Raw genomic sequence first — 22,577 nt, 5'->3', positions numbered from 1 at the left:
CATCTGAACATTCTCGTGTAGACTGTGTGGATACATGTTATTAGAGCTCTCTTAAAAATTGAAATGATTACTCTTGTAAATGTTACGGTTACAGAAGTGGAGTCGTTTTGAGTGAGATAGAAGAAAACACTGAACTATTTCGAATCAGGAAGTTCGATATCTGTTTTAGTAATGGTTATAGTTTAGTAAAAGTTATAGCTATAGTATAGATACATTGACAAATTTTATGATATGTTTTCCCTTGAGTGATTTTCAATCTTCAAATCTGTCTTGAAGGCTTGTATCTGCTTCAGAGGTAGATTTTCCTAGTCAATTTATCATCATTAATTTTCATTTAAAACGTTGTCCATGGAATAGGCTCTTGATCAGTCCCTGTTCAACCCTTTGGCGTACACTTTTCGTCCATTCACTCCCTCTCTCTCTTCCTCTCGGTTTCCTACTCAGTCATCGACCTCTAGCTCATATATATCGTCCCTTCGTTAACCAAAAAACCTGATGAGACAGTAATTCGTCTACCGGGCATCTTTCATACGAAGAATCATACAACAAGAGAGCTGCAAACTTGGTTTTTCATCGTCCACAAGACGCTCTCAATTCCCCCTGTTCCACCTCCAGACGCGCGGTCACGTGACCTCGGTCGGATTCAAATAATTGCGCTGGTTAGTTTGCGCCCACGTCCACTTGCATTTTCGCGTGCGTTCGGTCGGAAAATTCGTAGGTTTTCACGATGAAAAACATGGAAGCCGTCCAGTTCGACCTGTCGAAGAAGAGTCTGAAACACGTCCAGTTGCCAGTGCCTTCCGTGACCGACCCCAAGCACCTGCTGATCAGGGTGTCCTATGCAGGAATCTGCGGGACCGATCTTCACATTATACAGGTGAGTTTTCCGATCAAATATCCTTATTTTGTCCTTCATCGATTCAGGTAAGTTTTCTCACGCATTTCCCTTCAAAACGACTGGATCTTTTTTCATTTCCGATCGAATAATTTCAGAATTAAGTGTGGTGAATTACTGTGGCTATATATTCAAAGTTTCACGAGCTTAGCTCCAACGATTCAGCAGATATGATTTTTTTAAGTGTTTCCTCAATTTTCGACATTATTCTGAATCTTTATTTTGATTGAGGCCATGAGCAGATGGTTTATTCTCGGATTTTTATGCCCAATCTCTCTTTTAACTCTAGGAACTTAATGTAGAATCGAACGGAATACGAAAAGTTGTAAATTCCAACTGAAATCAGCCAAGGTAAAAAAAAATTCTTGTCAAAGTTGATTAATTTAATATTTTTTTTTAATATCAACATTGTCTATCTCTTATCGTTTTCACTGTTAAAAAGTACTTCAGAATAACACTAAAAATCGTGCATTTAATTTTTCCAATTAGTTTAAAGATTTCGAATACGAGGCTATAAAAATTGCTTCTTAAGTATGCCATTTGTGAGCTGAATCTCATCAAATAAGTACACCCATTTAGTCCCATAATTCGAAGGGCTTTAGACGAGGCAAAGTCACATTTATTTCCTATTTCAGTCGTTAATTGATATTAATTTTTGGACCTCATTTACTGGATGCGAACTCTTCAAATAATCTCCAATAACTTCTTATTCTTTAAGTGGTTCAAGATCTATTTGATTCGATGTGAGTCACTTTTAAAAATTTAGGAAATATTTCTGTAATTCCTGAATTATCTTTTTAAGGTCGTATTCGATTTATCTCTGAAAAAATCATCATATTTCATGCTGAAACTATCGAATTTAAGTGCAGATTTCATTCTGAAAACTGGACAAATTATTATGTCTGCGACCTTGATATCCGAAGAATGCATTTACATTCTAAAAGGCTGGTGATGTAACATTTATTGAATTCGTTTATTGTCACCGTATTTCTCTATTTTGATTTCAATTCGCAACTCAACACCTCAGTTAACGAAAACTTGCATAGATAATGATTTTCGTCGATATGCTCAATAATTATACCAAGACTACCTGAAATATGCTAATTTCCTTAGCACAATTCAGTTGGTTAACTAAATTAGCTATTTGAAGAAATCATACAACGTGAACAACTTGATTTTTAGGCAGACCAAATAAAGATAAAATAGATCGTTGGTATGACCTTTGTTAGATCGCACATTTCTCTGCTATCAATTTTTGGGTCCTAGAACTGAGTATAATTGATAGAGAAACTTTCAAAAGGATATGCTGAAACTAAATTGATAAATATTTCTTATCTCTTTTGTAGCTACTCATTGTTTAGGCGTTCTTGAACTTGCGTTTTAAGTTTTTACCTCAGCTGATTTCAGCATAAATAATCAGAATTCAGAACCCGGCTAGACTATAATGATAAAATTGCGATAAAGAAAAATCCAAAAGTATCCTTATTTCTGTTAAATATAGGAAAACCCTAACAGTAGTTACCCAATTTGTTAACATGGAAGCTTCACAAATTAAATCAGAGTAAATTTTTGACATCCTAATTATCTTATTGGATTTGTATATAAGAAAACCATTTTTAAGAAAATCTAATAAGAATTTTTTTCAATCATTTCTAAGCTTTAGTCTTGTATAATTTGCCACAGGATCAAATTATAACGACATAAATTTTCTAGGTAGATGTTAGCTCGTCTGTTATTATCTATCCAAAGATTGGAATTCTAGAAATTTCTAAATTGTTTTCGAATCTTCTCTAGTAATATCGAAACTGACGTATCAACTAGATCTATTTTTATTTACATAGGAGATGTGTTTCGTAACTTACAAACGAAAACATATAACGTGATAAAACAGGGACATTTAATACGTCTTACACTTTTTTTTCACTTTCTGTAGAGATTTCAAAATGAAACATACGATTCTCACATTTGTGTAAACAAGGATTTATACCCAGAGGCGTTCCCTCACTTGAAGCACAATTTCAAATCAAGCATCTCCATTAATTCCCGAAAAAAATGGGCCTAAACTATGGAGTGCAACATATTTTCAAAGATCGGATTTGAAGGACCACAATTCAGACAAAAAAAGTCACCACCAATCTCACAAACTATTGTATTTTTAGGGTGAATTTCCATGCAACCCTGATCGTCCCCTCATATTAGGCCATGAATTCTCAGGCACAGTTGAAGAGCTTGGTCCTGAAGTAACGAATTTCAAAAAGGGAGATAAAGTCAGTGTTGATCCGAATATGTGAGTATAATACCCAGAATAATTCATGAAAAATGTTATGCATTACATAATTATCCTTCGCTACAATTGATTATTCAACCGAAAGTAAATTGCTAAACTCTGTAGAGATTTTCCAATAGATATTTTGATCAGTTAAGGACCCATTTATGGCTGGGAAAACTTCCATAAAGATTTGAATTTTCGACGTCAACTCAAGCTAATTGGAATAATAAATTTTGAAATTTATATAATGTAGTCGATTCTATTATAATGAGGTAATACTTTGACATTTTCATATGCAAATAACTTGGGTAGAATCGAGTTAAAACAGGGACAGTGGCGTTTCTATAAGAGAGGATTCAATTTATGATGAATATTTCCACATTTCCCAAACAGAAACGTCATTTTTCAGCGGCTGCGAGAAATGCAATTTCTGCCATGACGGCAACCCCCATTTCTGCAAGAAAGGGGGCATCAACACCACCATAGGCATATACAAAGACGGTGGATGGGCTGACTATGTCGTATGTCCAGAATCCCAGGTTCACAAGCTACCAGAGTCCATCTCACTCGAGCAAGGTAAGCAGTCAGGCAAGGATAATTCGAAGATTCCAATTATGAAAGTATATTTCTTGCAGCTGCCCTCTGCGAGCCCTTATCCTGCTTGTCCCACGGCTGGGATTTGGCCAGTCCCATCAAGGTGGGAAAAAACATCTTGATAACTGGGGCTGGTATAATCGGGAATCTCTGGGCTTGCGCTTTGCATCTCCACGGTCACAGGAGGGTGACGATCTCAGAGCCGAACCAGTCCAGGCTGAACAACTTGAAGAAATTGAGTAAGTATTTCACCTCTCAAACTGGGATAAGCTTCTATATTTTCAATTTTCAGATCTTGGTTTCGATCTGGTCACACCGAATCAACTGAAAGAAAGACAGGCTGAGGATCCGGAGTTCCTCTTCGATTTCATCATCGAATGCAGCGGTTTTCCACCAGCCATCGAACACTGCCTCAGCCTATTGAACCAAGGGGGTAAATTGGTCATTTTCGGGGTAGCACCACCACATGGGAGAATTTCGTAAGAATCGAAAATCCAGCTGTCGAAAGAGTTTTTTCTGAAATTATTTCCATTTGTAGTATTTCACCCTACGAGATATACGCTAAGGAATTGAAGATTATAGGGGTTAACATAAACCCGTACAGTTATCCCAACTCCATCGGGATGGTTGAAGCAATGGGAGACAGGTAAATCGAGAATGTAGCAATATTTTCTCATCTTAACCGTTTTTTTCGCAGATATTTGAACTACGACAATCTGGGAATCAAAGTTTTCTCATTGAAAGAATACGAAGAAGCAATCAAAGCGTTGAAAGAAGGCTCAATAGCCAAAGCAATCTTCAAAATGTGATATCCTCATTTTAATAGATAATTGAAACATAAAAGATGATTTTTACATCAGATTTCTATTTTTACCTTTATACATATATTATAGAATGAATTTCGATCTACAAATGTGATCCCCATTCTATATTTTAATCGTTATACCTATTTACAACAAGAATAGATAATTAAATTAATAAAAAAATTCTTCCAAACTAAATTATCAATAAATAACTTCACCCTATTGCACAGATTAAGCTTGTATAGCAGGCCTGGCTTCCTTCCCTTCTAAATTCTCATTCGTCTGTGCATAACCAGTGCCGCCTCTTTGCATGACGATGATGTCCTTCTCCTTCAACTTCTGATTGGTCAGAGGATGAATCCAATCCTTCTTTATAATTTTCTCCACACACTCCATCGTTACCACATCACCAGTTGGTCTCAAAACAGCGCAAGGAACTGAATTGTTCAATATATCGTGTGTTACCGCACACATATACCTGTTCTCCTTCGTTATAAGAGATTTCTTTTCGTTATCTTTCACCAGTGTGAATTTGACGTCAATCAAATCTTTCGATTTCAATGGTTTTCCGGAAACTGGACAGTATATAGTAGAATCGGGTTTTTCCTTCTTTGTATTCTCTGCCGATGGTGTTTTGCTGGGTATCCAGAAGCTTGGCAGTAACTTATCTCGTCCTTCAGCCATATTAGAAATAGAGGTTGAAGCTTCTTCCTCAGATTTAAAACTGTTTAATGGGGAGGTCACAATATTATCTTCCTTCTTCACAAAAAGGCTCACTTTTTTCTCCGTTTCCTCCATTTGTTTTTTTATGCAGTCTTCCTCCTCTTTCTTCTTCGACTTTTCGTATTGTTTCAGTTTTCTACTGTACTCGTTTTTCTTTGTTATTATATATTGATATATAACTTCTTTGTCGAACAGATAACCATCCTTGCTTATTACAGGATTTCTACAAGGCTGTAAGGATAGAGAACAACAATCGAAATCTTTAACTGAATCTTTGCCCAATCTTTTCGCATTTGTACCATAACCAGATGCTTGGGCATCTTTTTTCTTTTCGTGATAAGTGTACACTGCACCAGCCGTGGAATTTCTTGCATGCCGGGTCATTTTAACGTTAGAAATAAACAGTTCTTGAGTTCTTATAAATTATAAATATGAATAAAAGATCATTTGACACGAGGAGCTAAATGCTCATACCCGTACCGACGTTGCCACGTCTACTTCTCATTCTGAAACTGTCAACTTCAGTACTGAAACTTCAACCAGCTGTCAGATAGACGTCAAAACAAAATTGTGGAGGTGTTGAGTAGACAAAAATAATACATAATTTGGAATATTATTTTACTTTTAGTTAAAATACGTACATTGAAATGCATTATTTTTGTTTTTTATTTTATGGTGGTGTTAGTCCCAGTGATTCCTCAGCCAACAGTGTTAAATGTGCGTTATATGCCAGTAATGGTATTGAAAGTATTCAATATCTTGGGAAAGTCACACAGTATTTTAGCAGGAAGTGAATAATTATGCCATTTTCTTGTCGTGTTGTTGGATGTGGAGGCCGAGGAAACAGTGTCAAGTTTTTTTCCTATTCCTGAAGAAATTTCTGTATTTTAGCATAAGAAGCTTCACATGAATTACTTGACGAGGAGACAACAAAAATGCTATTATTAGGAGAGCTGACTTATACTACTTATATTTTCGTTTATACTCATTATATTTATGCAGTTTTTCTTACTAGTTCTATTTTGTATCGATTATATTTTTATACTGTTCCTGGGTAGGAAGACCTGAGTTAGCCCTTGGAAACATTGTTTCAATAAAGTTTATTACTACAACTATAGTGTTCCTGTTTTATATATGCCTATATTGAATACACCTTTTAAATGAAACAGTGCATCTCTTCAGGAATATTTAATACAACTAAATTACATAATATTATGTATTTACATTTTGAGAAAATATGCATTCCATCACTTATTACCCGTACAAACGCTGTAGAAATAAAGGCCAGGAACAATGGTCTACCAGACGCATTCCATATGGATCCAGAGTTTCACAATCCTAATAGCAGTATTTTATTACAGGTAGGTCATTATTCCCTTCTCTAAGTATACATCAATTCATCTGTGCTAACCCTTTTGTGAAATTCTTTCCTCGAATATTTTGTTCCAAATATTTTATAGAGTAACCTAGGTAAAAGGCCAATTATAAATTATTTGTATGCTGCTAAGCTCTTGAATGCTTTTGTATATTTGGCTTATCTTCTGGGAATAAAATCCGCCACTTCTTGATTTGTTTTCAAAATTTCAATGAATTAGGTACTCTCTGTATTCACTGAAAGAAAATTTATAGTTAATTCTGAAATATTGATATATGATGATGATAGTTATCATATCAAAAGTTTAATATCAACTTACTTTTCATATATCTATTACAGATTGCCAAATAAATATTCTTATGTCCAGTTGCAGGAAAGTCCATTAAAATTTAATACTTCATTAAAATCTTAATCCTCCATTTTCCTCTTCAAAAATGACAGTTTTAAATTTTGATAGGACATCAAATCTTAATGGACTTTCCTGCAACTGGACGTTAGAGTTCTAGATGAAGTTAAATACCACTCTTTTATACCTTGGAACAACGAAAATATTCGTCAAGTGCGGAGTTTTACTTGCAATGACGCTTATGCTTGCCTCCACAATTTTTGTGAGGCTAGAAGGTTGTAGTGGTCAATAATATTCCAAATCTTTGTTTTGACAGGGAGGGCCTTTCGACCAGGTTCAGTCTTCCAAGTAATGATTCTGTTCTGTTCTTCAGTTGTTCGAGGAATGTTACAGGACCCTTATGTTGTTATATGTAAATATATCAGTTTAATTTAACGTTCCGCTCAAAACTTCTTGTTAATGTTGTTAATCATGTTGCAAGTGATTGCAACCCTGTTATTTGTGTTGCATTGGTCATCTATTCAATACAGATTTTTTGATATAACTATTACCACAATTTTGCAAAGAATATTAATGAAAGATTTTAATGATAAACGGTCTCTGATAACAAAATAAAAATAAATAAAACATGTGAGAATAGTTGACAGACTGTCAGAGATGGACAGTTGACAGTTTACAAATGTTCTGTGGCTTAAAAAGTAGATGACAGACGTGGCAACGTCGGTACGGGAATGAGCATTTAGCTCCTCGTATCATTTGACAACCTGACGTAACCTCAAAAAAGAGTAAATAAATAATCATAGACAAACATCCCCGAATCATCGAATCATAGCAAGTTAGTTGGTCTCGACTATTTAGAAGGTTTGAAATTTATTTAGTATTGGATTTTTCTAAACGTTTTGAGAATATAATATATAATATGAAGAGTTCGTCGAATCAGCACGAAAAATTTAGTTGAAATTCCAATCAAATTCAGAACAAAAATGGCACATAGACGCAAAGGTGTGTCAAATTCACAGATGAGTCAGAGAGAAACTCTCTGGTTGAATATAATTTGTGAAATGTTTTGGATGTTGACTGGTTGCTTGTTTTTTTAGATTTTGGGATTTTTTTTTAAATTTTAGCTTTAGCTGACTAATTTAATAAGTGTCTGATAATATGGCAGCTTTGAAAATTCTAGCATTAACAGTTTTAAACTTTCTCGCTCAAAATGGTGAGTCTCAAAACTTGACGAAATTTCCGTTAAGTTTTTCATATCCTTTCTTGAAATAGCTTTTATATACTTATATATTATGTATAGTGTTATTCTTTATGCATTAATGCTTTGGAATTCGATATTTGCATCCATTATAATAATAAAATTTGAACTGTAACCTTTGGAGGTAATTAAATCAACAAAGGATGATTAGAGTTGGGCGTGAGCAATAATCGGTATGTACTGGGTACTGTGATGTGAATATAATTTATTTTTAGCTCTGGCCCAAAGATCTCCAACTATATCTTACATCAGCCAGCAGCAAATAAAAGATATTGGAGGTACAGTGGAGCTATCATGTTCTGTGCAGTATACTCAAGATTATTCGGTCTTATGGATAAAGGCTGATCCTAATGGAGGCTCTTACAGTCTACCGATTTCGACAGGAAGTTCCTTGATTTTACATGACTCCAGATTTGCTCTACGTTATGATACGGTAGGATTCTAGTTTTCTCTGTGTACGATTCACTAATTAGTTATGACCTAGTTGAAAATATATCAGTGTATAATCTTTATAATGTACAAATTTGATAATTCATTGTATGTTAGTTGTAGAGGAAATCTTCTAATCTTGCGGGACTATCTAGTTTTTCTTCATTTCCTGAAACATCAAATGCATGTGATGTGAATCATGTTTTACGAATGTAAGATATCGAATTCGAAGCTGGTATTCACCTAACCTATAGACCATATTAGTGAGGTTAGGCGGGAATTTTGAATCGCGATCCATCCGTGGATCTGGTCCCTGAATTCCCTATGCATTTCTTATGGGACTAAAAATGCCGCGTACTTCTCGCCTGTTTTCGGATATTTTAGCGAGTTTCTTAAGATTCATTTCTGTTGGAATGTGTTCTATGATCCTTTCTTAACAGGTTGAAAACAAAATTTCGTAATAAAATGGTATATTTTTTTAATAATGGGTCAATATAAAATTGGTCAGCAAAATCCATGGAAGTTTGTCGTAGCTTCATTTCGTTTCTAACCTCTGAAGCTGATATCATTCTAACGCGCAAGCGTAGCATGTCATTTTCCTTGTTACGGTTCATCATTGACGTATAGCAGAAATGATCTACGACATACGGATATATTCCGTATAATAATGTTTTCAATTTTGATTTTAGGACATATAAAAGTATTTTGTGATGTAAAATGTACTTGGAAACAACCTCTGATAATGGCGGCACCCAATTTTGCATGTCTTTATATTAACATTTACTTCTAGCTAGCGATATTCCATCTTAAAGTCGATTCCAGTGTAAAAAAATTTGAATATGGATCTCCCGCCAATTGAGTGATTCTAACCTCACTAATATGGTCTATAACTCTTTTTATACAGTCCATGCATTTGGAGGTTTTGACATCACACTCAATCAAATGTTCAACCTGCTTCTTCGACTCTAAATCTTTAACGATTTTGTCTAATTGAAAGTTGCGTTCTATAATGGGTCCTATATTTTCCAAATCTTCTTTGCTTATCTGCTGTATAATGTACATTTCGTGTACAATGTCCTTTTCGCCAACAACGTTTGTTTCGCTGGTAGATATGTACTTTGAAATTCTGTTCATTTCTTGTTGGAAAAATTTCTTGTTTATCATTTTACTCTGGTTATTCATTTTGTTGCGTTTGATGTTTTCCCATTATTTTCATTTTCTCTTCGAGTTTTGATGTACTTCATTGCATTTTGACATTTCGTTCTAAACAATTTTTGACACATCTATAGAAAATTGTCGTATTTGTCAGGCCAGTTCAACGTACACCCTTCAGATCAAAGATATCCAGGAAACCGATGCAGGTTTCTACCACTGCCAGATATTGATCTCCCCCAGCAACAGGGTGTCTGCGGAAGTGGAGCTCCAGGTCAGGAGGCCCCCATTCATTTCCGATAACTCTACGAGGTCTGTTGTGGTCTCCGAAGGAGAAGGTGAGGTATTTCCGGTTTAGCTTGTGGAATTTTTGTATCGATGTTGGTGTTTAACAGCCGTTCAGATGGAATGTTACGCTGGTGGTTACCCAACCCCCAGGATATCTTGGAGGCGCGAGAACAACGCCATTCTACCTACCGGTGGGTCCATCTACAGGGGCAACGTGCTGAAGATTAAATCGATAAGGAAGGAAGATCGTGGTACATACTACTGCGTTGCGGAAAACGGCGTTGGAAGGGGTACTAAGAGTGAGTGGATTTTAACCTCAAACGTCATTTGTCAAAACTGACAGTTAACCTAAAAATTTCGCGAGATTTGTTTTCGGGGGGAAGTTGACATTTCCTATCTTATTTTTGTAGGAAATATAGCCGTGGAAGTTGAGTTTGCCCCCGTGGTGACGGTGCCGAGGCCGCGTTTGGGTCAGGCGCTCCAGTACGACATGGATCTGGTCTGTCACGTGGAAGCCTATCCGCCGCCGGCCATTTCGTGGGTGAAGGACGACGTTCTCCTGAACAAAAATCAGCACTACGACCTGTCGCATTTCGCCACAGCTGACGAGTTCACCGATACCACCCTCAGGGTGATCACCATCGAGAAGAGACAGTACGGACAGTATATTTGCAGGGCCGGTAACAAGCTTGGCACTGCCGAAGGGGTGGTTGAATTGTTCGGTGAGTTTTTTCTTGATAATTGACTGCGGACTGTATTCGATATCGATGTAAAGTTGAAGCATTATCTATAGAAGATTGAAGAATCATTTTTTTCTTTATTGTGGCTGGAATTGAGAGTAAAACTAATTCTTCATGAATGTTAGAGCTTATCGATGTGATTTTTGCCGATTAAACCTGATGAAATGCTGCTGCTACTCGAGTTTTCGAAGTTAAGCCATTTTTTTTTCGTTTTGCACGAAGTTGTAGCTATAGTTCGATGTTTATTTGTTGTGCATAGAAACGGTGATTCCTGTATGCCCCCCTGCTTGTGGTCAAGCACGTTACGGAGGTGGAGCCGCCTCCTTGTCCACCAGTTCGGCAGCTTTGATTCTAACCCTAATCATCATGGTGTACAGGTGAGTTTTTTCCCTTTGTAGAATTTTTTATTTATGTAGCAAAATGGTTCAAATTTGATTCTTAGTTGTTGGAAAAATCAGAAAATGATGATTGAATATCGTATCTCGATCCTGCTTCAAAAATTTTTTCTCCTTGCAGAAATATCAACTCCAAACATTAGGTACTTGACCGTTCTAACAATTAACACCGCCATACTCAGGACTGCACCAATATCTGTATTTTTCCTGATATCGATAGCAATAATTCTATCAAGCAATCTCTTGACTTTCTCTCTGTGATTTACCGCATTTAGATAAACGTAGGGAGACAAAACAGACAAAAATTGTTATTGACTAAGATTTCTCCGAGATGGCATTCTCAATCATCAAAGTAAAAATAGAGGGAAAGAAATTACTCATGTAATTTTTTTCACCTCTTTTGTACTCATCGGTAGATGAAGAAAGTTTTTCAGTACCAAGTATATTTTTTTCGAATTATTCTCTCATGAAGTTGAAACAAATGTATGATATTCAATATCGTAACTGTTATGATTTTTTACCAACTGAAAAACTTTTTAAAAAGCCTGATTCCAAACCAAACATGAATTTTTATATAAACTTTTCTCAATTAGGTTAAGTATTATGAAGGCCTAGATAATTTACACAATTTTCATCGTAAATATCTTGAATTTATGTATGTGGATCTGTTGGTTGTGCCCGCAACTTAAAACCGTGAAATTTTATATTTTTGTATTTCCTTTACAATTATCGTTGTGAAATTGTGTATTTTGGTTGAATTCACAGTGTACAAAATTTATTATGTAAGGCTTTCCTTTTTTATAAGGTATAAAATGATGTTGTAAATATCTTTCTGATAATTTTCAATAATTGACCATAATAGACTTGTTTCAAATGAAAATAAGTCGATGAGGTAGAAAACTGACCCACATTCGGACCATATCCAAACTATAATATCATATTATAATTTCAAAATCGAATATTTTCATTATTTTTATATCTATATATCTGTAATTTCAAAAATACTCTAGAAACTTTGAGACTACTTGAATTCGTCCATTTTATCTATTGTTTTATACTATTGTATTATTTTACTAACTTTTAAGTGATTTATAGTTTTCATTATTCATAATAAATTAATGAATTTGGGTATAATTTATTTTAGAATGCGTTTTCCATTACTATTTCATGGTTGGTTGAAATTTGTTTGATACTGAGGCAGCATGTGAGAAGATATTTTGGAAATTCATGGACCACAAGATGCTACGCTGAAATAAAGGCTGATTTGCGGTGTTTTTATGCTGAAGAAATTGTCGGTTATAAATTCGTTGGTTATGTGCCGCTGAAATCAGAGCAAGCCGTTCCGATCGTGAGTACTCGTGAATGATCGTGGTCTACCGATTGCCCGTTCGGTTTTCCGCACAGAACCTTAAGTTTTCAGCGAAGATTTTCTCTGTAATCTGTGCTTTTCACTTTCAGTTATTCGTGTTCTGTGATTGGAAGTCATTGAACTCAAGAAAGAACGCACAGAACGCCGATTTTATTCATATTATCTGTGATTTTATTTGATGTTCTGTGTTGTCGTGCGACTTTTGAATCCTTGGAACATTAATAATAAATACAGATTTACTTTATGGTTCCAAGTTAGAAGCAATATATTCAGAGACAACTCTGTTATTAATTGATTATCTGATCTGATTATACAAAAAAATATTGCTAAAGCTGTTTATTCAACGAAATCGAGAATTTATTCATTGCTGTTAATCATGTGAGTATTTCCTTTGGGTCATGTAGCTTGAAATATTTCGAGATTTCAGTATAGATGGGAATTTTTACATTAGGAATTCAGGAAATGAGTTTTTCTTAGATCTGGGATCAGTTAACAGTATGAATCGAGACACTGCTTATGGATATTGAAGATGGGAGTTATCCAAAGGTGAGGGAAGTGCTGTGTGATATTGGATCATATTATCAATTTTCATTTTAGGCATATGAATTATTCGGAAGAATTTATGACAGTTTCTATTAAACCTGGCTATCTTAGGGACTGTTCTGAAAGAATGCTCAAGGAAACTCTGAGCTTTAGGAAGACATTTATTTCAACATTAAGCGTGAGTCCCTTATTTTCTCTAGGTTGCTAGTGCAACCTCTTACAAAAGTCATATTATGATGATATTCTGATTTTTTGTTGTTATGCATATTTTTCTGTTCAAAAATAAGTATAATGCAAAAATAGCACAAGCTTTGAAATCGTTATGATTTTGATCTTAGTTACCTTCGTCAAAGAACGCTAACGCGCCGGTGCGTCCGCCTTATTGCGATACGAGATTCAAAAACAGTTGCCACAAAATAGTTAGCTTTGGTCAGCCAATTGTAATTTCTAGAATTCTCCGATGATTTTTTACGATTTTCCACGATTTTCAATGAATTTCCAACAGAATGTAAGTTGAAAACAATATATTTTCCTTTTAACCTCGTTATTTCAGCAAAAATTACATCTTGCTTGGTTATTGCAATATTTCCAAGGACAATTTTCCTCATTCCGAAATCGATTTAGTTTTATTCGTTGATTTATTCCTTTCAGAGAGAAAAGAAGTGATTCCACTTGGACAAAATTGTCTCGAAGAAAATTTTCAGTCGTTCCAGATAACAGATAGCAAAACGACAAACAAGACTTTCTTACAAGGTGAGTTCTAATACGATCAAATATATTCTATCTTCTACATGTTTTTTCCTTAATGTTATTCATATCATCTTATAGCTCACATTTTAATTTGGGTTTATACTAAGTTCACCGTTCTTCACCGATATCCTTTATTTCAATCCTAAAGAAATTTTAGATACAGAGAATGGAATAAATTCGTACTGATCAGAACAGATTGTTGATTCATATTATTTTCAGTTGATTCATCAGTCATATTTTCAAATAATTACACAATATTAAATGATTGAAGAAAAAGCATGTATATTCGCGAATATTTGAAATGTTCAAATTTCTCTTTCCTTTTTTAGCAGAAGTATTCTACTCTCTGGCTCTGGTTATATCGCAAAGTATAATACTCTTTGATTATTTTGTCTCTTCTGTGGATATAATAATTATAATTCGGATCTTAGTCACCTTTCTCGAAGAACGCTAACGCGCCTGTGCCTCCGCCTTATTGCAATACGTTTCGATACGATTCAAAAACGTTGCCACAAAATAGTTAGCTTTGGTCGGCCATTTGTAATTTCTAGAATTTTCCGGTGCTTTCTTACGATTTTCGACGATTTCCAATGAATTTCCAACAGAATGTGAGTTCAAACCAATATATTTTCATTTTAACCTCATTATTTCAGCAAAAATTACATCTTGGAAGTTTCAAAGTTGGTTATTGCAAAATTTCCAGGGATAATTTTCCTCATTCTGATATCGATTCAGTTTAATTCATTGATTTATTCCTTTCAGAGAGAAAAGAAGTGATTCCGCTTGGACAAAATTGTCTCGAAGAAAATTTTCAGTCGACGACAAACAAGACTTCTTTCTTACTAGGTGAGTTCTAATACGATCAAATATATTCTATCAATATTCTATCTTATACATGTTTTTCCTTCATGTTATTCATATTATCTTATAGCTCACATTTTAATTTGGGTTTATACTAAGTTCACCGTTCCTCACCGATTTTGAAAATATCCTTTATTTCAATCCTAAAGAAATTTCAGATACAGAGAATGGAATAAATTCGTGCTGATTAGAACAGATTGCTGATTCATATTATTTTCAGTTGATTCGTTCGTAATATTTTCAAATAATTACACAATGTTGAATGATTGAAGAAAAAGCATGTATATTGGCGAATATTCGAAATTTTCAAATTTCTGAATATAATTTGAATATATGCGGATTCATTTTATTTTCAGTTGATTTATATGGGCTTATATTTGAAATGTTCAAATTTCTCTTTCCTTTTTTAGCAGGAGTATTTCACTCTCTGGTTATAATCACTGACTAGCCACCTGTTGTAGTCTGTGATTATAATAATCGTTATTATTTCAGATCTTAGTCACCTTTCTCGAAGAACGCTAATGCTCCTGCGCGCCGGTCTTATTGCGATACGTTTCGACACGTTTTCAATACGATTCAAAAAGAGTTGCCGTGAAATAGTTAGCTTTGGTCGGCCATTTGCAATTTCTCGAATTTTCCGGTGCTTTCTTACGATTTTCGACGATTTCGAATGAATTTCCAACAAAATGTGAGTTCAAATCAATATATTTTCATTTTAACCTCATTATTTCAGCAAAAATTACATCTTGGTTGGTTATTGCAAAATTTCCAAGGACAATTTTCCCCATTCTGATATCGCTTTGGTTTTATTCATTTTATATTCCTTTCAGAGAGAAAATAAATAATTCTACATGAACAAAATCAACTATACCTACTCATAATGGAAAACAATAAATTCCAGATTATCGGCATAGCAAAACTTTCCCAAGAAAATCATTGTAGGTAGGTCATCTACGAATAGAATTTAATCTACATTCCAACTTATTGAAAACGATAAAAAAATCCTTTCCTAAATCGGAAATGAGGAGATTTTCAATCATATATTGTTTTCCATTTCCAGGGTGGCTGGCAACGGAAACAGGGATGAGGATTCCTGAAATTTGTTGAGCTGTTTCAATCGAAGAAGCCTGGGAAGAAAGAATTCGAGATGATGTCGATCAGAAGAGTGGAAAATACTTAATCAAAGGACAAACGGTGAGTTGAAAATTGCATGACTTTCAATTTTTATGAAATGAATATTTTGTATAAATGCTGTTTCATGTTACTTCTAGAAATTCAATTGATTTTTCAGGAATATTTTTTCAAATACTTATACAATGTTAGATGATTGAAGGAAAAGCATGAATCGATCATTGGAAAATATTTGAAATTTTCAATTTTCTCTTTCTTTCCTTTTTTTACAGGATTATTCACTCTCTGGTTATATCTCAGAGTATGATACTCTTTGATTAGAGTATCTCTTTTCTCTGGTTATAATCACAGACTACCCACCTGTTGTAATCTGTGGATATAATCGTTATTATTTCGGATCTTAGTCACCTTTCTCGAAGAACGCTAATACTCCTGCGCGCCGGTCTTATTTCGATACGTTTCGACACGTTTTCGATACGATTCAAAAAGAATTGCCGTGAAATAGTTAGCGTTGGTCAGCCATTTGCAATTTCTCGAATTTTCCGGTGCTTTCTTACGATTTTCGACGATTTCGAATGAATTTCCAACAGAATGTAAGTTGAAAACAATATATTTTCATTTTAACATAATTATTTCAGCGAAAATTACATCTTGGAAGTTTCAAAGTTGGATATTGCAAAATTTCCAAGGATAATTTTCCTCATTCTGATATCGATTTAGTTTAATTCATTGATTTATTCCTTTCAGAGAGAAAAGAAGTGATTCCACTGGGACAGAATTGTCTCGAAGAAAATTTTCAGTTGCTCCAGATACCAGGGTGATAAACAAGACTTTCTTTTTTACTAGGTAAGTTCTAATACGATCAACTATATTCTATCAATACTCTATTGTATACATGTTTTTCCTTCATGTTATTCATATTATCTTATAGCTTACATTTTAATTTGGTTTTACTAAGTTCACCGTTCCTCACCGATTTGGAAAATATCCTTTATTTCAATCTTAAAGAAATTTCAGATACAGAGAATGGAATAAATTCGTGCTGATCGGAACAGATTGCTGATTCATATTATTTTCAGTTGGTTCATTAGTAATATTTTCAAATAATTACACAATATTGAATGATTGAAGAAAAAGCATGAATATTGGCGAATATTCGAAATTTTGAAATTTCTGAATATAATTTGAATATTTGCCGATTCATGTTATTTTCAGTTGATTTATATGGGCTTATATTTGAAATGTTCAAATTTCTCTTTCCTTTTTTAGCAGGAGTATATTACTCTCTGGTTATAATCACAGACTAGCCACCTCTTAAGTCTGTGATTATAATCGTCATTATTTCGATCTTAGTCACCTTTGTCGAAGAACGCTAACGCTCCTGCGCGCCGGTCTTATTGCGATACGTTTCGATACGTTTTCGATACGATTCTAGAATTTTCCGATTTCGAATGAATTTCCAACAAAATGTGAGTTCAAATCAATATATTTTCATTTTAACCTCATTATTTCAGCAAAAATTACATCTTGCTTGGTTATTGCAAAATTTCCAAGGACAATTTTCCTCATTACGAAATCGATTTGGTTTTATTCATTGATTATTTCTTTCAGAAAGAAAAGAAGTGATTCCTTTGGAATCAAATCAACTACAGCAACTTAAGATGGAAAACAATAAATTCCAGATTATTGGCAAAGCAAGATTTTCCTCTGAAAATTGTTCAGGTAGGTCATCCATGAACATAATTCAATCTTCAAACTTATTGAAACGGATAAAAAAACTTCTTTCTTCAAACAGAAATGAGGTGATTATCAATCATATATTGTTTTTCATTTCCAGAGTGGCTTGAAATGAAAACGGTGTTGAAGATTTCTAAAACTTATCGAACTGTTTTAATTTCAGGAGACTGGGAAGAAAAAAAAATCACGATGATGACGATCAGAAGGGAAGGAACTCAAGCAATGGACAATTCAGCCACATGATAGCGGTGAGTTGAAAATTACATGGTGACTTTGAATTTTTATGCAATGAATATTTCGAATAAATGCCGATTCATGTTTCTTTCAGTTCATTTATCAGGAATATTTTTTTAAATACATTTTAGATGATTGATGAAAGAAAAAGCATGAAAACGGGCTAATATTTGAAATTTTCGAATTTCTCTTTCCTGCTTTAGCAGAATTGTTTATTCTCTGATTGTATCATAGAGCATAATACTCTTTGGTTATTTTATAGCACAGAACACAAATAATGCAGAGACAGATTATCTCTGCTTCTGTGGTTCTACTTGATGTTGATCTTAGTTGCCTTTCTCGAAGAACGCTAACGCGTCTGCGCCTCCGCCTCATTTTGATACGAGATTCAAAAACAGTTGCCATAAAATAGTTAGCTTTGGTCGGACATTTGCAATTTCTAGAATTTTCGGGTGCTTTCTTATGAATTTCGACGATTTCTAATGAATTTTCAACAGAATGTGAGTTCAAACTAATATATTTTCACTTTAACCTTATTATTTCAGCAAAAATTACATCTTGGAAGTTTCACAGTTGATTATTGCTGAATATCCAAAGGACAATTCTCTTAGTTCTGATTTCGATTTCTTTTTATCAATTGCATGTTTCTTTCAGAGAGAAAAGAAGTGGAACAAAATCAACTACGTCGACTTACGATGGAGAACAATAAATTCCAGGCAAAGCAAGACTTTCCGCTGAAAATTATTTCGGGTAGGTCATCTATGAACATAATTCAATCTTCAAACTTATTGAAACGGATAAAAAAAAGTTATTTCTTCAGACGGAAATGAGGAGATTATTAATCATATATTGGTTTTCATTTTCAAGGTGGCTTGAAACGAAAACGGTGTTGAAAATTTCTAAAACTCATTGAACTGTTTCAATTTCAGGGGGAATGGGAAGAAAGAAAACCAAGATGATGAGGATCAGAGGGGAAGGAACTACTCAATCAATGGACACTTCAGATGAATAAGATAAAAGTGGAGGCTTGTGATCATTACGAATATGAAGCGGTGAGTTGAAAGTTGCATTGCCGAATTCTTATGAAATGAATTTTTATGAATATACATAATATATATAAATGCCGATTCATGTTATTTCCAATTGATTTATCATTAATTTTTTTGATACTTATACAATGTTGAACGAATGATTGAAGAAAAAACATGAATCGATCATTGGAAAATATTTGAAATGTTCAAATTTCTCTTTCCTTTTTTAGCAGGAGTATTTTACTCTCTGGTTATATAGCAGAGTATGATACTCTTTGATTAGAGTATCTCTTCTCTCTGGTTATAATCACGGACTATCCACCTGTTCTAGTCTGTGATTATAATCGTTATAATTTCGATCTTAGTTACCTTCGTCAAAGAACGCTAACGCGCTTGCGCGCCCGCCGTGATTCGATACGAGATTCAAAAACAGTTGCCATAAAATAGTTAGCTTTGGTCGGACATTTGTAATTTCTAGAATTTTCCGATGCTTTCCTATGATTTTCGACGATTTCGAATGAATTTCCAACAGATTGTGAGTTCAAACCAATATATTTTCATTTTAACATCATTATTTCAACAAAAATTACATCTTGGAAGTTGGTTATTGCGAAATTTCCAAGAACAATTTTCCTCCTTCTAATTTCGTTTTGGTTTTATCAATTAGTTGTTTTTTTCAGAGAGAAAATAAGTGATTCCTTTGGAACAAAATCAACTACAGCAACTTAAGATGGAAAACAATAAATTCCAGGTTATCGGCAAAGCAAGATTTTCCTCTGAAAATTATTTCAGGTAGGTCATCCATGAATAGAATTCAATCTTATTGGAACCGACAAAATAGTGCCTCTTTCCTTAAACGAAAATGAGGAGATTTTCAATCATATATATTTTTTTTTCATTTCCAGTGTGGCTTGCATTGAAAACAGGGATGATAATTTCTGAATCTCATTGAAGTGTTTCAATTTCAGAGGACTGGGAAGAAAGAAAATCATGATGATGACGATCAGAAGGGAAGGAATTCAAGTAATGGACAATTCAGCCACATGATAGCGGTGAGTTGAAAATTGCTTGGTCACTTATGAAATGAATATTTTGAATGAATGCTGATTCATGTTTTTTCAGTTCATTTATTAGGAATATTTTTTTAAATACTTATACATTATAGATGATTGATGAAAGAAAAAGCATGAATATTGGCGAATATTCGAAATTTCTCTTTCCTTTTTTAGCAGGAGTATTTCACTCTCTGGTTATAATCATAGACTACCCACCTGTTGTAGTCTGTGATTATAATAATCGTTATTATTTCGGATCTTAGTCACCTTTCTCGAAGAACGCTAATGCTCCTGCGCGCCGGTCTTAATGCGATACGTTTCGAGTTTCGACACGTTTTCGATACGATTCTAGAATTTTCCGGTGCTCTACTATGATTTTCGACGATTTCGAATGAATTTCCAACAGAATGTGAGTTCAAATCAATATATTTTCATTTTAACATAATTATTTCAGCAAAAATTACATCTTGGAAGTTTCACAGTTGATTATTGCGAAATATCTCAAGGACAATTTTCCTTGTTCTGATTTTGATATGGTTTTATTATTTTGTTGTTGTTTTCAGAGAGAAAAGAAGTTATTCCACTGGAACAAAATCAACTACAGCAACTTAAGATGGAAAACAATAAATTCCAGATAATCAGCAGAGCAAAACTTTCCATAAAAAATTATCTCAGGTAGGTCATCTACGAATAGAGTTCAATCTACATTCCAATTTATTGAAACCAATAACTAAAACTGTAATTAGGGGATTTTCAATCATATATTGTTTTTTTTTTTCATTTCCAGGGTGCCTTGCAACGTAACAAAGGACTGGGAAGAAAAAATATCAAGATGATGACGATCAGAGGAGAAGGAAATACTTCAGCAATGGACAATTCAGATGAATAATTTGAAAATTGTGACGATTAGGAAGATGAAGATGTAGAGAAAGTGGTGAGTTGAAAATTAATAGTCACTTTGAATTCTTATGAAATGAAAATATTCATTCATTTGCCGATTCATGTTACTCTCAGTTGATTTATTAGTAATATTTTTTCAAATAATTATAGGATGTTGAATGATTGAAGAATAAGCATGAATATTGGCGAATATTTGAAATGTTCAAATTTCTCTTTCCTTTTTTAGCAGGAGTATTTTACTCTCTGGTTATATCGCAGAGTATGATACTCTTTGATCTCTCTCTTCTCTCTGGTTAAAATCACAGACTACCCACCTGTTGTAATCTGTGGATATAATCGTTATAATTACGATCTTAGTTACCTTTCTCGAAGATCGCTAATACGCCTGTGCGCCGGTCTTATTGCGATACGTTTCGAGTTTCGACACGTTTTCGATACGATTCTAGAATTTTCCGGTGCTTTCTTATGATTTTCGACGATTTCGAATGAATTTCCATCAGAATGTGAGTTCAAATCAATATATTTTCATTTTAACCTCATCATTTCAGCAAAAATTACATCTTGGAAGTTTCAAAGTTGGTTATTGCGAAATTTTCAAGAACAATTTTCCTTATTCTGATATCAATTCGGTTTTATTCATTTATTATTTCTTTCAGAGAGAAAAGAAGTATTTCCACTTGGACAAAATTATCTGGAAGAAAATTTTTATCGGCTTCAATGGTAACAGATAGCAAGATGACAAGATTTTTTACTAGGTAAGTTCCAATATGATCAACTTTATTCTATCAGTATGTTGTTATACATTGTTTTATTTCATGTTATAGACATAATCTTATAGCTTTTATTTAAATTTGGGTTTATACATAGTGAACCGTCCAATATTTTTTATATTGAGTCGTATTAACATTTTTTCTTTTAGGGCTGGTCTACTATGAAGCCCTGCTATCTAACGGACAATTCTGGAAGGCGAAAGATTCAACATTTAGATGTAAGTCGATTATTTTCTCTCAAAAATTATCATTTTAGTGAACGCTGATCTGTTTTTTAGTACTTGCCTGAATATATCGATTTCTTTCTCTTCACCTCGTTTCTTATAGATTTAATTAAATGAAAAACTACCCTCACGTGACTTCACCATTTATTAGAACCATAACAAATTATGTAATGTATAAGAAATATTTATTTTTGAATCTTTTTGTAGGTGACTAATGGTTCGGTGATCTCGTTCCTGCGATGAGGAGCATCCCGATAACCGTGTGGGAAGAACTCGGAGGAATGCAAACTGTAAGTTTCAACAAATTGATAGATCGCACGGTAATTTCTCCAAATTTAACTTTTTTGCGGCTTTTTCTACTTTTGATATACTCAAAAGTGATATTGGTCACCGGAGACTTGTACCTAACAATACTTGCAAGTCACTTTTAGTATAACGACAGATTTTTGAACAAAATTCAATTTTTATTTTCACTATTAAATGTTAAAATGTCTCAGGGGACTGATATCTCATTGTGAAGCAGTCGACATGTTAATATTTTGAGATAAAATAATAAATTCAGTTTTAGTTTACAATACTCATTAAAAAAAAATTATTTTTTTCTTGAAATAGACATTTTGACTGCTTTACATAAGTCGCTCATTGAGCTACAAGCAACGTCGTGAAATATTGTACAGGTGTCCCAAATTCGATGTCCAGTGAGGG

At 34.0% G+C, this 22,577-nt stretch overlaps 5 protein-coding genes across 5 annotated transcripts; 3 read left to right on the top strand and 2 right to left on the bottom strand.

Annotated features, from left to right (window-relative positions):
- The first annotated feature begins 623 nt into the window (after positions 1–623).
- On the top strand, positions 624–4,612 carry LOC123319748 (D-altritol 5-dehydrogenase-like). Its single transcript, XM_044906661.1, has 7 exons — positions 624–877; positions 3,055–3,182; positions 3,574–3,740; positions 3,800–3,997; positions 4,051–4,237; positions 4,297–4,404; positions 4,456–4,612. The coding sequence occupies exons 1-7, from the start codon at positions 728–730 to the stop codon at positions 4,565–4,567; spliced, it is 1,050 nt and encodes a 349-aa protein (XP_044762596.1). The 5' UTR covers positions 624–727; the 3' UTR covers positions 4,568–4,612.
- LOC123319751 (nitric oxide synthase-interacting protein homolog) lies at positions 4,604–7,784 on the bottom strand. Its single transcript, XM_044906664.1, has 2 exons — positions 7,762–7,784; positions 4,604–5,731 (listed from the first exon to the last, which is right to left on the bottom strand). The coding sequence occupies exon 2, from the start codon at positions 5,666–5,668 to the stop codon at positions 4,793–4,795; it is 876 nt and encodes a 291-aa protein (XP_044762599.1). The 5' UTR covers positions 5,669–5,731; positions 7,762–7,784; the 3' UTR covers positions 4,604–4,792.
- A 257-nt stretch (positions 7,785–8,041) lies between these two features.
- Positions 8,042–12,405, top strand: LOC123319747 (lachesin). Its single transcript, XM_044906660.1, has 7 exons — positions 8,042–8,218; positions 8,479–8,696; positions 10,002–10,182; positions 10,240–10,431; positions 10,543–10,854; positions 11,132–11,249; positions 11,389–12,405. The coding sequence occupies exons 1-7, from the start codon at positions 8,164–8,166 to the stop codon at positions 11,408–11,410; spliced, it is 1,098 nt and encodes a 365-aa protein (XP_044762595.1). The 5' UTR covers positions 8,042–8,163; the 3' UTR covers positions 11,411–12,405.
- Positions 8,728–9,985, bottom strand: LOC123319754. Its single transcript, XM_044906668.1, has 2 exons — positions 9,577–9,985; positions 8,728–8,861 (listed from the first exon to the last, which is right to left on the bottom strand). Exons 1-2 carry the CDS (start codon positions 9,872–9,874, stop codon positions 8,806–8,808), a joined length of 354 nt encoding a protein of 117 aa, XP_044762603.1. The 5' UTR covers positions 9,875–9,985; the 3' UTR covers positions 8,728–8,805.
- Positions 12,406–13,165: 760 nt separating the features above from the next.
- On the top strand, positions 13,166–21,846 carry LOC123321138. The gene is made up of 9 exons (XM_044908642.1): positions 13,166–13,182; positions 13,733–13,932; positions 14,692–14,775; positions 17,533–17,637; positions 17,815–17,906; positions 20,542–20,653; positions 20,766–20,912; positions 21,535–21,633; positions 21,798–21,846. Exons 1-6 carry the CDS (start codon positions 13,166–13,168, stop codon positions 20,614–20,616), a joined length of 573 nt encoding a protein of 190 aa, XP_044764577.1. The 3' UTR covers positions 20,617–20,653; positions 20,766–20,912; positions 21,535–21,633; positions 21,798–21,846.
- Positions 21,847–22,577: the final 731 nt, after the last annotated feature.

Source organism: Coccinella septempunctata, chromosome 9 (genome assembly GCF_907165205.1).
Source record: "Coccinella septempunctata chromosome 9, icCocSept1.1, whole genome shotgun sequence".
Classification (NCBI taxonomy): domain Eukaryota; kingdom Metazoa; phylum Arthropoda; class Insecta; order Coleoptera; family Coccinellidae; genus Coccinella; species Coccinella septempunctata.
The sequence above is the reverse complement of the archived record's forward strand: the minus strand, read 5'-3'. Positions and strand labels throughout refer to the sequence as shown.

What these genes read in the sequence shown, in the direction of transcription:
- LOC123319747 (XM_044906660.1), top strand. Translation starts at nt 8,164, where the DNA reads ATGGCAGCTTTGAAAATTCTAGCATTAACAGTTTTAAACTTTCTCGCT. An exon ending in CGTTGGAAGGGGTACTAAGA is followed by an intron (nt 10,432 to 10,542) that starts GTGAGTGGATTT and finishes TTATTTTTGTAG; the next exon opens with GAAATATAGCCGTGGAAGTT. An exon ending in CTAATCATCATGGTGTACAG is followed by an intron (nt 11,250 to 11,388) that starts GTGAGTTTTTTC and finishes TTCTCCTTGCAG; the next exon opens with AAATATCAACTCCAAACATT.
- LOC123321138 (XM_044908642.1), top strand. An exon ending in CAAGACTTCTTTCTTACTAG is followed by an intron (nt 14,776 to 17,532) that starts GTGAGTTCTAAT and finishes TATTTCTTTCAG; the next exon opens with AAAGAAAAGAAGTGATTCCT. An exon ending in AATTCAGCCACATGATAGCG is followed by an intron (nt 17,907 to 20,541) that starts GTGAGTTGAAAA and finishes TGTTGTTTTCAG; the next exon opens with AGAGAAAAGAAGTTATTCCA.
- LOC123319748 (XM_044906661.1), top strand. Translation starts at nt 728, where the DNA reads ATGAAAAACATGGAAGCCGTCCAGTTCGACCTGTCGAAGAAGAGTCTG. An exon ending in CCGATCTTCACATTATACAG is followed by an intron (nt 878 to 3,054) that starts GTGAGTTTTCCG and finishes TTGTATTTTTAG; the next exon opens with GGTGAATTTCCATGCAACCC. An exon ending in GTTGAAGCAATGGGAGACAG is followed by an intron (nt 4,405 to 4,455) that starts GTAAATCGAGAA and finishes TTTTTTTCGCAG; the next exon opens with ATATTTGAACTACGACAATC.
- LOC123319751 (XM_044906664.1), bottom strand. Translation starts at nt 5,668, where the DNA reads ATGACCCGGCATGCAAGAAATTCCACGGCTGGTGCAGTGTACACTTAT.
- LOC123319754 (XM_044906668.1), bottom strand. Translation starts at nt 9,874, where the DNA reads ATGAATAACCAGAGTAAAATGATAAACAAGAAATTTTTCCAACAAGAA. An exon ending in CTGTATAAAAAGAGTTATAG is followed by an intron (nt 8,862 to 9,576) that starts ACCATATTAGTG and finishes TTGATGTTTCAG; the next exon opens with GAAATGAAGAAAAACTAGAT.